General features: G+C 40.5%; 1 protein-coding gene across 1 annotated transcript; it reads left to right on the top strand.

Moving 5' to 3' along the window:
* Positions 1 to 320: 320 nt before the first annotated feature.
* dars2 (aspartyl-tRNA synthetase 2, mitochondrial) lies at positions 321 to 15,431 on the top strand. Its single transcript, XM_049597245.1, has 17 exons — positions 321 to 846; positions 1,692 to 1,791; positions 2,680 to 2,746; positions 2,909 to 3,010; positions 4,629 to 4,724; positions 4,817 to 4,940; positions 5,259 to 5,305; positions 5,477 to 5,583; positions 5,962 to 6,031; positions 7,422 to 7,601; positions 10,364 to 10,471; positions 10,688 to 10,750; positions 12,247 to 12,399; positions 12,568 to 12,786; positions 12,911 to 13,021; positions 13,119 to 13,194; positions 14,567 to 15,431. The coding sequence occupies exons 1-17, from the start codon at positions 672 to 674 to the stop codon at positions 14,764 to 14,766; spliced, it is 1,998 nt and encodes a 665-aa protein (XP_049453202.1). The 5' UTR covers positions 321 to 671; the 3' UTR covers positions 14,767 to 15,431.
* The last annotated feature ends 222 nt before the right edge of the window (positions 15,432 to 15,653 follow it).

Here is a 15,653-nt window from a genome sequence, read left to right on the forward strand (position 1 = left end):
CATGTAATTATCTATTAATACAAATTGATGCTGTTTATGAGATTTTGTATATTAAAAGGATTGCTGTTCTTTTTTTTTTCTTTTTTTACTCGTTCGAAGTAAATAAGCCAAATAAAAATCAAATCTTGTTTCACATCATCATGGAAACTGATCGAAACCATGTACTATTGAAATATCTAAACGCATCTTGACGATGTCACCCGTCGCAGCTCCTATTCCTACAAACTCATAAAAACCTACTGCAGATTGACTACTTTGGTCTGTAACACATCATGACGTCATGTCCGTTGACGCATAATCGACTCCTACATGCATGGATTGGCATTGCGCTGTGTATAACGCATCAGAGAATCCCATCCACATGAGCAGAGAGTTGTGAAAGCTGTTGAAGAGGAGCGAAAATCCGGAACCAGGACGAGCTGTAGTGATACCGGAGGTTTGGTATCTGTCTCACACATCCCGAGCCGGTAACGTCCGGATCCCGGTATTAGCGCTCAGGTTGAATGATGGTGTCATTACATCGAGAAACTGTGTATAACAGTCTTTCATAAGAACAGCTCCCACGTGCTTCATTCAAACAGCGGGACACAGTGACAGAGGAGCTCCATGACCCTGACAGCCCCAGGTATCTTTACATCAGCCTGGTTTCTCACTGTGTGTGTGTTTAGAGGATGGCAGCAAAGAGCAGGTATGTGCTGCAGAGAGTGCTGAGAGGACTCAGAGCTCACACTGTGTGGTACCAGAGCTCAGCATTGACCTCAAGTCAAGGACGCCTGCTGTGGAAACCTCAAGTCAGACACCTGAGCAGCTCATACACACTCTGCCAGTCTGCTTCTCCAGCCTCAGGTACTGACAGGTAGCGACTCATCATGACACTGATTCATAGGTTTGACTTTAGCTAACTGTAGTACTGCCTTTGGACGGTGACTCCCATTAGGGACTGTTCTTTACTTATCAGAGGAGGGAGGTGGCTTGGCTGTGACTTAATTTCTTCTTCTTTTTCTTTTTTTTAACCCTTTCCAAAGCTACTAATTAATAAGTTAGGCTTTGATGTTTGAAAGTTAAAAGTTGGACATGAAATCCTGGAGTTGAAAAAAGCCTCTCATTTTCACTGCATTTATTTTTGGCCAAATTGTAAATAACAAAGTGATTTTGATGAAATATCACATCGGAAATCTGAAAATCCAACGATAATTTCCATTTTTGCAGTTTCTGGCTATGATGAATGGTGTAATTTTGGTTTGGAAAGTATATTTTCTTAAAAATGTGGCTGTAAAATAAATACAAAATACAGCAAGTCCCTCCCCAGTGCTTACAAAAATATTTGACATCATGACATCATGCAAAAAACACAAAAATTCAATTTCTCCCCAAAAGTTGTGAGGCCAGCATGTCACTCACCTAAGTTTCTTAAAGTGTGATGTCGTCCCATGATTGAAATCACTATAACAATATACATGATATTTTCAGATATCCATATACATAATATAACAGATGGATGCAAAATCACATGGAATAATCAAACTAACATTGAGAGCAATACATTGTGCACCACTGAAAACTACAGATGTTTTATCTTACAGCTTTCTTTGTCTCATTCATTTGGACAATGTTTTGGAACAATATGATCATATCATCACAACAACTCCAGTTATTGTCGAGCCATAATCATGGTGTTGGTTCTTTTCCAGGTCCCAGCAGTCTGTCATTCAGGAGTCACACCTGTGGAGAACTGAGATCAGATCATGTGGGAGAGAGAGTCACTCTGTGTGGCTGGGTCCAGTATCTCAGGTATCACTGCTGTTCACACACAGACATGGAGCTAACAATAATCAACAGAGGGATTTAAAGCTATGTTAGACATCACCTTCAAATACTGGTGGCTCCAGAAAGCAGTTAGAAGTAACATTTAATATGGGTTAACATGCTAGCAGCTCTGTGGGGCTACAGATGAGCAACACAGTAAGTGTTGTTTATCCTATGGAAAACTTGAATGTCTGTACATCTGTCTGATGGTTAGTGGCCTATATGACAGATGGACAGACACTGCTATCCCTAGTGTGGGTGAAAATGCCCCCCACATCCTGTGATGTCAGTAAAATGTGCACAGCTCGCTCATTTATATCAACTCAGCCTGTCAGTAAAGCCTCATATAAAAATGATGAGAATTCTGATGTTAGTCAGTCCACCTTTTCTTCTGACTGCTGTTAAGAGTGCATGTTTCTTCCTAGGATGGCTCAGACATGACCTTTCCTACTCTGCCTTAATCTGTCTCTGATTGGCCTATCCTGATATTCTTACTCTAAATAACCAATTTCAAGTCTCATGCCTGAACCTAACAAGCCCAAACAATGAAGGAAATGAATACTAGTCAGTCAGAAGGAGAGTGGGGCGGGTCATGCCTTCACCATTCTCAGAGAAAAATATTTTGCATTTAGGACTCGCAGTGTATGTTACATGACATTTTAACTTCCTTTAAGCTCTTTGTTTTTTCTCTCCTATCTAACTCCATTATTCTATCGGTGATGAAGAGAAATTGTGTAGTTATGTTTATATTACAATATGATGGTTGCTTTTTGGGAAGCAGGGCTCAATCATCACCCATCACCCAGAGTTTTTCGTTTTTCTCCCTTGGTCTCACGTAAAACAGTTCTTTAACATTGTTCCTCCCTCCAACAGGCAGGACCTGTTTGTCATCCTGCGAGATTTCAGTGGCTTGACACAAATTCTAATCCCTCAGGAAGAGGTAAGGATGAAAACAATTCAAATGCCACAATGCAGTGTCTGGTATTACTATAACAACAAAAACAAAGATATTAATAATAATGTCAAACAATTTCCTGCTCAAATTCTTTTTGTTTCGACTGATGGTGAACTCAAAACTTGATTTTTTTTTCTGTATTCCAAGTCTGCGCATGATTTGAAAGCAGTCCTGTGCGATCTCACAACTGAGTCTGTCATAAAGGTCACAGGAACAGTCAGACGACGACCAGCAGGGCAGGAGAACAAGGTCTGTGTATGTCTGTGTCTAACATTAAATCACCACTGATTGTCAAAAGCAGGTTGCCCTATTCATATGAGGACATTCAGCACTGCTAATCCATAAAAACAGCAGAAACAAAGGGGTGAGTTGTGTGTATTGAAAATCTAGTTGTGGTTTACATGCTGTAGAGCGGCCCTCTTTTTAATGTCTCTTTTAGGGTCATGTTAACTCTCTTTTGAACCTCTGTATTCACTTGTGAACTAAGCTCAGTTTTTACTGATTGAGAGGCTGCACACAGAGAGTCCTGGTGGCTGCTGAGTCACATTGTAGTTGATACTTGTTCCTTAACTCATCAGTGCTTCACTGGCTAAGATTTTGTCAGTGCAGTAAATCTAAACCAATAATTAGTCAAACCTTAAAATGAGAGAGAAGATTTGAAATGCATAAATAAAAAGAAGAATACTTTACTAATCCTAGAGGGGACAATCATTTTTTTTCACTCTGCTGTCATTTACACACAGGCCTAAAATACACACACATGCACAAACAGGGCCTATACATGCATTAAATGAGATGTCGGTGTGAGGGGGCTGCCTTGGACAGGCGCTCCGAGCACCTGGGGGTTCAGTGCCTTGCTCAGGGGCACCTCAGCAGTGCCCAGGGGGTAATCTGGCACCTCCTGAACTACCAGGCCCTGCTCCATACTTGGTCTATATGGGGACTTGAGCCGGTGACCCTCTGGTTCCCAAGAAAAGTCCCTATGGACTGAGCTACTGTCCCCCCAAAGAACTACTCAATCAAAAAAAGTGAAGCAACATATACCTTGTTGTATGTATTTCCTTTTTATATATGGATATACTGTGCTGCAGTTTCATTAAAAAAAACGTATGTTAAATCACAGTTATTTAGCTTTTAGTCTTTGATAGCTGAATAAATAGTTTTGCACAGTGTCCAGCAGAGAGCAGCATGGACCTGCTGGTATTAAAAGCAAGGCACTGCCTTTTCTTTTTTTCATTTTGCATTGACAGTGCATTTCCATTTTAAACGAGAAAAAGCTTGCCTTCTTTTAAAATGTTTTTCATTTAATTATGATACAATAAAGGCATACGTTAAAATGAATTACATATGCTTTCGTCCAGTCAGTGTGAAGACGTTTTCATTCTACAGAGTGGAGGCTGTGACGTTTCAAATAGCCCTGACTCACCTGATTCTAGTGATTCCTCTGTGAGCAGAGCCAACCAGGACTAAGCCAGTGAGATATGATTTCCACTTTTGAACCTGCCTATAAAGATGAGTAAGTTTTGAGGATGCTGTAAATTTAATTTAACCCTTTATTGATCCCCAGGAGGAAAAGGGTTGTTGCCAAACTTAGTGCTGAACATGGGCTGCCTATGTACAAACCAGGAGTCATATGAGAGTGCAGAGCAAAATCTTTTCAAAGAACACCTTCATTCATATAATTTCATCATTGAACTCCTGTAATGTAATGTAAAGTTTCAAATTACTGTCTGCAGCAATGTTCTGTAGAATTTCAGGGTATTTTGAGAGACTTACTCTGAACTTTGGTAGTTGGCAGAGTAAAATTTGAGGTAGGTATTTCTTATTAAGAGTATTCCATCTTCTTATTCTGTGTCTATACAAACAGGGCATGTCAACAGGAGAAATAGAAGTCCTGGCTGAGAGTGTGGAGGTTTTCAACATGTGCCGGAAGTTGCCTTTTGAAATTAAAGACTTTGTAAAAGTAAGTAACTATTTTCTATGTTCCACGAAGTAATCAGATTTGTCATTGTCATTAACTGTGACTGATTATGTTGCTGTGGTTTGATTGAACAGAAATCAGAGTCTTTGCGGATGCAGTATCGCTACCTGGACCTGAGGTCCTCTCAGATGCAGAGGAACCTCAGACTGAGGTCTCAGCTGGTGATGAAGATGAGAGAATACCTCTGTAATGTGCATGGTACGGAGAGTGAGATTTATTGTCTCTGTTCAGTTTATCTTGTCCAGGACAGTGACTGATTGGTGATTTTCCTGGTCTGGGAAACACTTTGACAGGTTTCATATTCAAAACAGAGCCATCACACACTCACCAGCACATTCACACTTAAAAGCACACTGCCCCGATGAGTCTAGTTGGATCCTGTCTGTGGTTGGAGATATTAGAGTAAAACCATGCAGACACTACACAATACAGTAGAAGGTAGACAGTAGTAGAATCCAGGTGCTGAAGCATGACTAAATCAAACTGTTTCAAATTGTCTCTTTTTCTCATTTATAGGTTTTGTCGATGTGGAGACTCCTACCTTGTTTAAAAGAACACCGGGGGTAAGAAGGTCCAATATTTTTTAAAGATATTAACTACACAGAATCCAAGTCACTTCAGGGGTTCTTTGCCAAACGAACATTCAAATTGTTTTCAAGTTGTTCTGTTATCAATTTCGGGAAACAATATAGTCTGTGCTTCCTTCAGACTTTGCTCATTCTTTTGTGTTTCAGGGAGCCAAAGAGTTTGTGGTCCCGTCGAGAGAGCCGGGTCGGTTTTACTCTCTGCCCCAGAGTCCACAGCAGTTCAAACAGCTTCTGATGGTGGCTGGTGTAGACAGGTGGGTACAGGCTTAAAGGGATAGTTCAGATTTTTTGAAGTGGGATTCTATGTTATACTTAGCCATAGTCAGTGTATTACGTACAGCAGACGTCAGCCAGCACACCTCCAGTTCAGAGAGGCAGGCTGGAGTCCGACATGTAAACTAAGCAATGTACTGCTGTGGAGGCGGGCAGCAGCAAAACGTGTTTCAGCCACCTAAAAAAGACCTGCCTTAATAAATCAAATATTATCAGAAATGTAGTGGAGTACAAATTTGTAGAGCATAGTACTTGGAAAAATGTACTTACCTGTAGTGTTAGCTCACAGGAGTGTACAATGAGTGGTCTAAGTACCATCATGCATAATATCCAACAGTACTCCATTGTCTCTGTGGCAGGTACTTCCAGATGGCTCGGTGCTACAGAGATGAAGGCTCCAAACCAGACCGACAGCCTGAGTTCACCCAGGTAACATTTAGGGATGGCAAGAGTACAGGAAACAAAAAATACACACAACCTTTGTTTTGTTTTTTTTAAATCTCACAGCCAGGTCTTATCTTGGCACCAAACTTCACTCTGTTACTTACTCTGATAGTTTAATGTCATTAGTGGTTGGTATTGGAGCTGGATTATTCAAGTCTGGTCTACAGCCCTTTTCCAATCAGTGAGTAGATCGATAGATAAATTGAGAGATAGACAGACAGATAGACATTTGTGTCCATATCGGGAGTCAAACCCAGGCCACCTGAATGAAAACCGTGAAACTACGTGGCAATAGGTCCAAGGGAACTCATGTTGTGTCTCAAATCACATACTTCCATTAGGGACTGTTTGTTATTTATGAGAGGGGAGGGGGTGGTGCAAAATGGGAGGGCACACATTTTCAAGCACTAAGGAGGGAGTTTTTGATTTGGCTCAAGGGATTGACATTCAAATTTTAATGGCCGTATTTTGTGCTTGTTTTAAATACCCTCAGAACCAAAACCTGCAAGTGGGTTTGAAAAGTATGTTTTCTTTAAAAATCTCCAAAATCACACCATTTATCACAGCCAGAAACTGTAAAAATGTTTATTTATGGTGGAGGTAGGGTTGTGCATTTTCCCCAGTCACACAGGGAGGCTCAAAGAAAAATATTTGTTTGTTTGCTTCGGGAACCGTCACAATATATAAAATGAAAACCACAAGAATAAATCCCCAGCCGCCCCCCTACTCTGATGAATAAAGTACAGTCCCTTAGTATGCTTACATGTACTATGTACTTACTTGCATTGTGCGCAGATTTGGACAGGGTGGTGTGCAACACTGCCACTGCACACTACCGGAAATGATGATCACAAGATTTGACAGCTTTTCTTCTTCTGTTCGGCGAATTGAAACCAAACATGCATAAACATCAAACATAACTTATGCCCTTAGATCATATAGCTCAAGCCACAGCATTAGTGCCTGATGATAAAATATGCCACTGTTAGCTAGCTAGCAAGCTAAAATTAGCACTCACGTTATTGGTCATGGAAGCAAATAATTATAATGAACCTAATATACATACTGATGGCATATATCCAACAACAGAATGCTGTTAGTGAAAAATACACATGTATTTATCCAGTGCTTTGGTGTTTCCCTCAGTAATTGGCAACATTTCACAGGTTCTAAATGTGTCTGTGGCCCTGCCCCTTCTTCTATGTAGGCAACATGGCAACCATTGAGGGTGGGAAAGTGTCCAGTGTTCCACACTCAGCTTTGTACATAGTTTCATAGTTTGCACCTGGTCCTGGTGTTGACTGGAACTTAACTAGTTGGTTCACAGTCCTGCTCTGTGTTCTCTGACAGCTTATCCTTTCATTATCTCTCCCAGGTAGACATAGAAATGTCTTTTGTGGACCAGGCTGGTATCATGTCCCTGGTGGAGGGTTTGTTGCAGTACTCCTGGCCCACAGAGAAAGGTCCCATTAAGGTGCCTTTCCAAACCATGACATATGAAGAGGCCATGAGGGACTACGGTGTGGACAAGCCTGATACCAGATTCAGTATGAAGGTGAGGTTTTGTTGCTTGTTTTTTTGGTTTTAAGTGTCTCCTTGATGACTGCATATCAGACCTGATCGTTTTGCAGGAGGAAAAAAAATAAGATTGTTACATGACTCGAATTACCGTTATTACTATCATAACTCAATACTGCTTTGCTGTTACTTGGGATCAACCTTGTTCTTCATTTTTAGGTTATTTTTTTCTCATTAGTTTCACAGTTCACATAGTTAAATAAAATGTATTTGTTGTTAAGATTGATTAACATTGATTTTTATAAGAACAGTTTTAAAGAAGCCACAAAGACAAACACAAAGCCAGCCAAATTTCTGAGCTTGTTCATCTGATATGTGCTGACATGGGACTTTAGTCTGGAAAATAACCATCTGATTGTTTGAAACAATCTGTATCATGAAGAGAGTCGCCTGGCTTCACTGAGCCTAACACTGGTGATAAAGGATAACTTGTTTTAGTAAACTGCACGTCAGCCGGTTCCTTTAACTCTGGGTGTTCTAATCCAGCTACAAGTGTTCATGTGAAAGAGGCGGAGTTCAGTCATCATCTTAAGTACCATGAGTGGAGCACTCAAAATGGTGATACCTGTGTGAAAATATGGAATATGATATTCAGCAATGGTGAAATGTAAACAATGTAATCATATAACTATGACGGAATAGGAGGCTGTACACATCTGGAATGATATCCAGATATTAAAAGTAAGCGTAGGAATTTTTATGTATGTCCTTAAATACATTTTCAATACACTTAGTAGTGTAGAATGTATTTGAACTTTATTTGTCTCATGATGAACAAACTATTGGCATATCAATCATATGTGATGCACCTAAAAAGTTCAAGGTGATATCAGATTGTTTCTGCTGTCAAATGAGAGATCAAGGAGAGGTGAAGAAAAGAAGTTCATATCTGATGAGGTCTATCTGACCAAGATGTTGTATTTATAATTTACAGGGAGTGCTTTTTTTATTTTAATAAAAATGTTACTTATTACTTCTAACTCTCACCAGAAAATTCTCTTAAGTTGTTTTTAAGGCAAATTATGGCAAAATTTCACACAAACAGAGGTCAACTTCACTGTGACATCACAGTGCTCTGCAAAAACACTTTCCTGGACATAATTCAACGTCATATCTCAGGAACAGAAGACTTAGTCAGATACTGAATTAGTGACACTCATCTTGGGTGTCCACCTTGAAACTGTGCTGATTGTATAGATCATCAGTGCTGTTCTATGTTTTCACAGACATGGATGTAAACTGTAACTTAATTAGTTTGCGGAGGCATACAAGGTGAGGCAGTAATTCTAGTTTTTTGATTAATTGTTTAGTCTACACAACATTAAAAAACAGTGAGAACACCTGTTGCACAATTCTAGAGCCTAAAATGACTTAATTGAATGTCGTGTTTGTCTAGGCAACATTTCCAAACCCCAAAATATTCAATGTACTCTGATGTAAGCCCAAGGAAAGCAGCAAATTCTCACATTTAAGAACTCAGAAATATCACATCATGGCACTTTTCCTTGAAAAAATACTAAAACAGTAATTTGATGATCAGGATAGTTGCTGGTTAATTTTCTGCTGATCGAATAATCAATTAATTGACTAATCATGCAGGGCGGCATGGTGGTGTGGTGGTTAGCACTGTCACCTCACAGCAAGAGGGTTCCTGGTTCGATCCCGGGTGTGGGAGCCCTTCTGTGTGGAGTTTGCATGTTCTCGCCGTGTCAGTGTGGGTTCTCTCCGGGCACTCCGGCTTCCTCCCACAGTTCAAAGACAGCAGGTTGGGGACAGGTTAATTGGTGACCAAGATGTTGGATTTATAATTTACAGGGAGTGCTTTTTTTCATTTTAATAAAAATGTTACTTATTACCTCTAATTCTCACCAGAAAATTCTCTTAAGGTTAATTGGTGACTCTAAATTGTCCGTAGGTGTGAATGTGAGTGTGAATGGTTGTCTGTCTCTATGTGTCAGCCCTGCGATAATCTGGGGACCTGTCCAGGGTGTACCCTGCCTCTCATCCGATGTCAGCTGGGATAGGCTCCAGCCCCCCCCCGCGACCCTCAAGAGGATAAGTGGTTAGAAAATGGATGGATGGATGACCAATCATGCAGCTCAAAAAGACTGTGTATTGCATCACCCATGTGCACGCCCGTGTGTATCCTGCATGCATGAGATAATTGAGAGGAAACCTTTTATAGGAAAACAGCTCTGTAGCATTACTAGAGATCAAAAACTCCACAAGATCCTTTAACCTGCTCTGTAGCAGGGTAGCTGTACAGTATACAGTGGGTTACCATGCCGATCTAACCTGATTTAAAGTGAGCGATTTTACTAAATTACTACTGAATTAAGAACCAGTTCTGGGGGATTATCTCTGAGAAATGTAGCACTGTTTCCAGATCAGTAACCAGAGACCTACAAGAGCCCAGTGATAGGTGTCTCAGAAAAGGAGAGCACTTGTCAATTATCTATGTGTAGCCCGGTTAAAATGATGCCTGTGCTGAATGTGTCTGTTGAGCCTTGCCAGACTACAATGAGCATTGGCCATGTTAACTCAAAGAGATTGTGGACTAAAAACTAAAGAAATTATTGCTGTTAGAGCGAGACAATGCTATCCCAGATGTTATCACCTGCACATTCAAGAGGGTGTGAATGTGTGTGTGGGACCAGCAGTGTTTTTGACTGTTTAAGCACACATCTCTGTCACTCTGTCTGAATCCCTGTCTTTCTTCCTATCTGTCCATCTGTCCAGCTGATCGATCTCAGTCAGGTTTTCTTATCCACGGAAATTGAATTCCTAAGATCAGCTCTCAACCAACCAGAAGGCTCCGTTCAGGCCATCTGTGTCCCCAGTGGAGCGGTAAGACCAAAACCGCTTCCCGTTGAATGAAATCCATCAGAGCATACTGTACATTAGGATGTACAGTGAAATAATATTGAAAACAAAAAGTTGTTACACACAAAGCAAAACTATGTAACAGATTTGCTGATGTCTGTGTTTTGCCATCTTTACCCTTGTTGACCCGTCACTGTTGTCTGTCTCAAATGATCTTCTCTGTCTTGTGTTTGACTACAGAAACTATTTTCAGGGAAACATTTGGAAGAACTGAAACAAACAGTTAAGACTCAGTTTGGCCAGGTAGGTTTGTTTTTCCTCTTTGTCTCTTATCTACTTACATTTTTGTGAAGTCATTATTTTTTTCAGTTTCTTGTTGTTTTGTACCAATGAATGGGATGAATGCAGCACAACAAATGAGAATAAAAATGAGAGACAACAAATGGAAAAGACCATTTCACATGGTGCGTGACTATGTGGAATGTATATTAAATGTGGTTGTTTTTGTGTATGAGCATATAAAAGCATAGCATTGCTGACCATTGCAGTGGCCCTACAGCAAACAAGACTATGTGAAGCTTACAAAGTTTATGCAATGTCAGAATATTACTTTATAATATGAATAATCAAGACTAAATAAGCTTCATATCTTCACATGGAGCAGGTCCTTTCCCAGGTAATCCACCATGTTGCGCTGCCATGTTTCTACAGTAGCCCAGAACAGACAAACCAAACACTGGCTCTAGATAGGGCCTTTTGCATTGTTGTAATACCGTAAGGCCACCATAGATTCTCCTGCATGCTTGGAAAGGGAGAGGTGAGTGGAGGGGTTTTTGGTTGCAATCTGCAACTTACTGTTAGATACTACTAAATCCATCACACTAGTCTTTTACGTTATTATTTAATGAATCAAAAAGGAGAACACCTGCACACTGTTTGCACTTGCAGAAAAAGGTTAAATGTATTAGACTACAATGTTTCGGTCATGGACATTCATCAGGTAGAAACGTAGAAACATTATTATTTAATAAAACTTTAACACCCCAAAACTCTGCCTCATCTGCATTATGTGGGTGTGGTTTGATTAGATTTGCCTGACAGTGACCAAACAACCCAACAGCGTTGCCAAAAAACAAATTACCTCACAAAGACTCCAAAATTATCATATTTCAAGGGAAACCATCATACACTGGGCGTTTTTAATGCACAGTAAAGGACTCACAGCATATCCACTGGTTAACAAATCTGACTACAGGCTAGCATTCATTATTCAGGGTACAGGGCACTTGTGAAACACAGTTACAAAGAGTTTATAAGAGTTTATGTTTGATTGATGGTGGCTGTCTCACGAGATGTCAACAGAGATCTGGATTATTAATGACTGATCCAGTGTCAGTTCTCTGCAATGTTAAGTCTTATAATGGCACAAGAGTCATAAAGATTCATTATCTGAGAACCATGAATGTGTGTACACGTTATCATGGCAATCTATAGTTGTTAAAATAATTTGGTCTGGACCAAAGCAGTGGGCTGACAGACCGACACTGCCATCCTTAGAGCCATGCTGCTGGTGTGGCTAAAAATAGTCAGAGTATACAGGAAGGTGACAGCAATCCACTATCACCACCACCAAGAACCCTGTCAAAACCTCTGTGGGGAAGAAGCAACACCTCTCTGACACATCCGAAACAAAAACAGAACTTTAGAAGGTTCACAGAAGTTAAATGCAGTTATTGTCTCTACCCACAGTGCTTTAACATTGTGTCTTTTTTTTCCATGTGTGTATGTTTTGTCCCAAGGAGCTCAGCATGGTGCTGGTCAGAGCAGACGGGACATTGAAATCTCCCTTGAAGAAGCTGCTCTCTGTCTCAGCCACAGAGGAGCTGCTGCAGAGGACTGGAGCCAAACCAGGAGACCTGCTGCTGATGGCAGCTGGTTCCCTCCACACTGTGGTGAGACTTGATGACGTCAAACTTAGATTGACGAAGGGGGAAAGTTTTACAACATACAAAGGAAAGATAATAGCGAATATAACAAGAATATACCTTAATTCATCTTCTCTGGTCTCTCCATCCCACTCTTCCTTTCTCCTGTGTCTTACACTCTTGCTCTGCTCTCAGCGCCCGTTGCTGGGTAATCTTCGCCTGCAGTGTGCAGAGCTCCTGGAGTCTTATGGCGTGTCAATCCGTGACCCCTCAGTCTTCCACTTCCTGTGGGTTGTAGACTTCCCTCTATTCTTGCCCAAAGAAGACGAGCCAGAGAAGCTGGAGTCAGCCCATCATCCATTTACTGCTCCACTGCCAGAGGACACACAGTTACTCTACACAGAGCCACAGAAGGTAGTCACATAGATTCACTCTGTATCTGTGTAATCTTTGTGTTGTTTTTTTAATCACTTTTGGATGTTTATAAATAATCATATATCATGCACGAGGGATTAGGGGTTGTACTGTCATTTTGCAGGTGCGTGGTCAGCACTATGACCTGGTGTTGAACGGCTGTGAGATTGGAGGAGGCTCCATCCGCATCCACAAGGCCTCAGAACAGCTTCATGTCCTGAAAAGTATCCTTAAGGTCAGTCGTTGCATATCTTGGCAGTGTCCAGCCTACCTTTGGAATTAGGTTGAATCAATTACAGGTCTTCACTGTTTTTGAAATGTGTCTGCTGCAGGAAGACCCCAGTCTTCTCTCTCATCTGCTGGAGGCCCTGGACTCAGGAGCACCACCACATGGAGGCATTGCTCTGGGTAAGGTTAACTCTACCCTTGACCACAGCAAACTTTAACAATTACTGAGCTAGTTTGCAGCGGAATGCTGCTGGCTGTCCAGGTGGTCTGGGATTAGCTGAAAGCAGAGCCAAGGACCATTGGTGGGGCTCCAGTGTTGGGTCTGGCTCTGCCAGACAACGCTGCAGCCTCCACTAGTGGTCCTAGGTGAGTAAGATCTGGTCAGGTGCAGATTTATCAGTGAACCACATTTCTGGTTGCTTACTGAGCATCAGACAAAATCTTTTCTATGTTACATATAAAGCTGTGTACACACATAATATCTTTCAGCTACGTCTGCTACAGTTCACACTTTACAAATCCAAGAACTGCAAATTATTGAAGTGTTAGATGACAGTTATGATAGATTTAAGGTCAACTTTGAACAGGGAATTTCAGTGGAAAACAAAAACTTGGGCTGTCAAATGATTAATTTTTTTTTTAGTTGTGATTAGTTGCAAAATTTCAATAGTTAATCGCAATGAATCACACTTTTTAATTGCGGGCTTAAAATTCCATAATTTTGCATTTTGAAGTCCAGTTTTGGGGGGGACAGGGAGATATCAGGTCAATAGTATATGCCATAGAAGTGGTATATATCACCTACTGTAAAAGCTGGAAACCTGTAGATTAATTTGATGTGCAGCAATGTGTGCCAAGTTTTCCTAGTCATAAATGTGTAATAAACAATGCATGCAAAAAAAAAGGCATCGTTTGTGTCCAAAACTGTATGGGACTCACATATAGTGGACATGACTGTAAAGAGGAGACTCACACAATCCATCTTCTTTCAGATATCTTAAGGTGAGAGATCAAGGCACCTCTGTAAAAATGGCCATGTTGTTTTTTCCTCATCAAAATATTGGCTAGCTTTGTAGCATTAGTTAGCCCCTTCCTGAGAGGCTAGCATAACATGTTTGGTACCATTAGATTCCTAAGATCTTGTAGTTTTATAGGATATGTGTATCAGCCAGCTCACAGCCCTAAATAATACATTTAAATTAAAACTCAAAATACATAGAAAAACATGAAATGCAGCCAGTAAAACATTTTTGAGTTATAGTAAAGTATTGCATATCTGTCAACACCTGCTCTATGCCTTATCCATATGACATATCTGTAATAATATCAATAGATAAGGTATCCGTTGGGCAGTAGTTCTCAGTTCAACTGATAAATCATACCCAGTAAGTAAAATATTATTATGTATGGAACCCTACAAGTGTTAAAATATGAAATTCTATATGATATATGTAATATTTAAAACCACCACTAAAAGTGCACAATTCATGAGCTAAAGGGTGAAAATAATTATATATTTATTAAGTCATCTTATCACTCCATGATTTTCTAGGTTTGGACCGGCTGGTCTCCATTATGGTTGGGGCTCCCAGCATCCGTGACGTCATTGCCTTCCCTAAGTCATTCCGAGGCCACGACCTCATGAGCTGTGCTCCTGACTTAGTACCTGAGGAGGAGCTGAAGTCTTACCACATCTCTGTCAAATGGCCCACAGAGCAAGGAAGAGGAAGAGGAGAGGAAGAGGGGAAGTGAGGAGGCAAAGAAGGAAGAGATGAAGAGACATCAGAAGAGGGGGTGATGCCAGATCTTGGTAACCTATACAACAGAGGAAATGGCGTAAGGACACAGCAACAGAGATGAGCAGACAGCCAGCAGGTGGTGTAGAGACTGTAGCCTGTGAAGACCTCTGCCAGCTGGCTGGCAAATATGAGGAGGAAGAGAGAAAATGAGGAGGAGGTGATGCTGTGGCTGCATCTCAGTACTGTTATTTTGGAATGGAAGAGAAAAGGGGAATAGATAAGCCACACATAAGCATGCATTATGGAAATCTGAAACATCGACTGGTTCAGCAAAGAAGAAAAGCTCAGCACCAAGTCTCAATGATAACAAATGGCTGAAGTCAAATTTTATACTGTATAGATACTGAACCTGTTATGATGGTGGTTTTGTCTCATACGAATGCCTTATAAAATCACTCTCAAATAACAAAAATAAAATATTTCTTTGAAATACATTTTTCTATCAATGATTAACAATTTCCTCAAATCAAAATTAGTAATATTTTAAGGACCTATAGCTCTACTGACTGTAAAGAGCTGCTTATTTTGTATTAGTTTATGTCACATGATGGTCCAAATGTTGTTTTAGACCTTGCTCCATCTTGATGATAATAAAACCAAACCTGTAATTGTAAAATATACAGTCCTTGGTCTGTGTAAAAGCATGTTCTAATTTTCAGCTCAAGCCATTATGAGGCTTCAGCAGTCTATGCTGGCCATATCAAGTGAGTATCTTCCAAAGTTCAAGTCTTTTTATTGCAGAATTTCCTCTTTATGTTTCAGATGGTGCTTTCTCTCTGGGTTATGTAGAGGAATAGTAACACAAAGAGGGGAAAAAACAGTACCTAATACCATGGTATT

The sequence above is a fragment of the Epinephelus fuscoguttatus genome, linkage group LG15, assembly GCF_011397635.1.
Source record: "Epinephelus fuscoguttatus linkage group LG15, E.fuscoguttatus.final_Chr_v1".
Taxonomy (NCBI): domain Eukaryota; kingdom Metazoa; phylum Chordata; class Actinopteri; order Perciformes; family Serranidae; genus Epinephelus; species Epinephelus fuscoguttatus.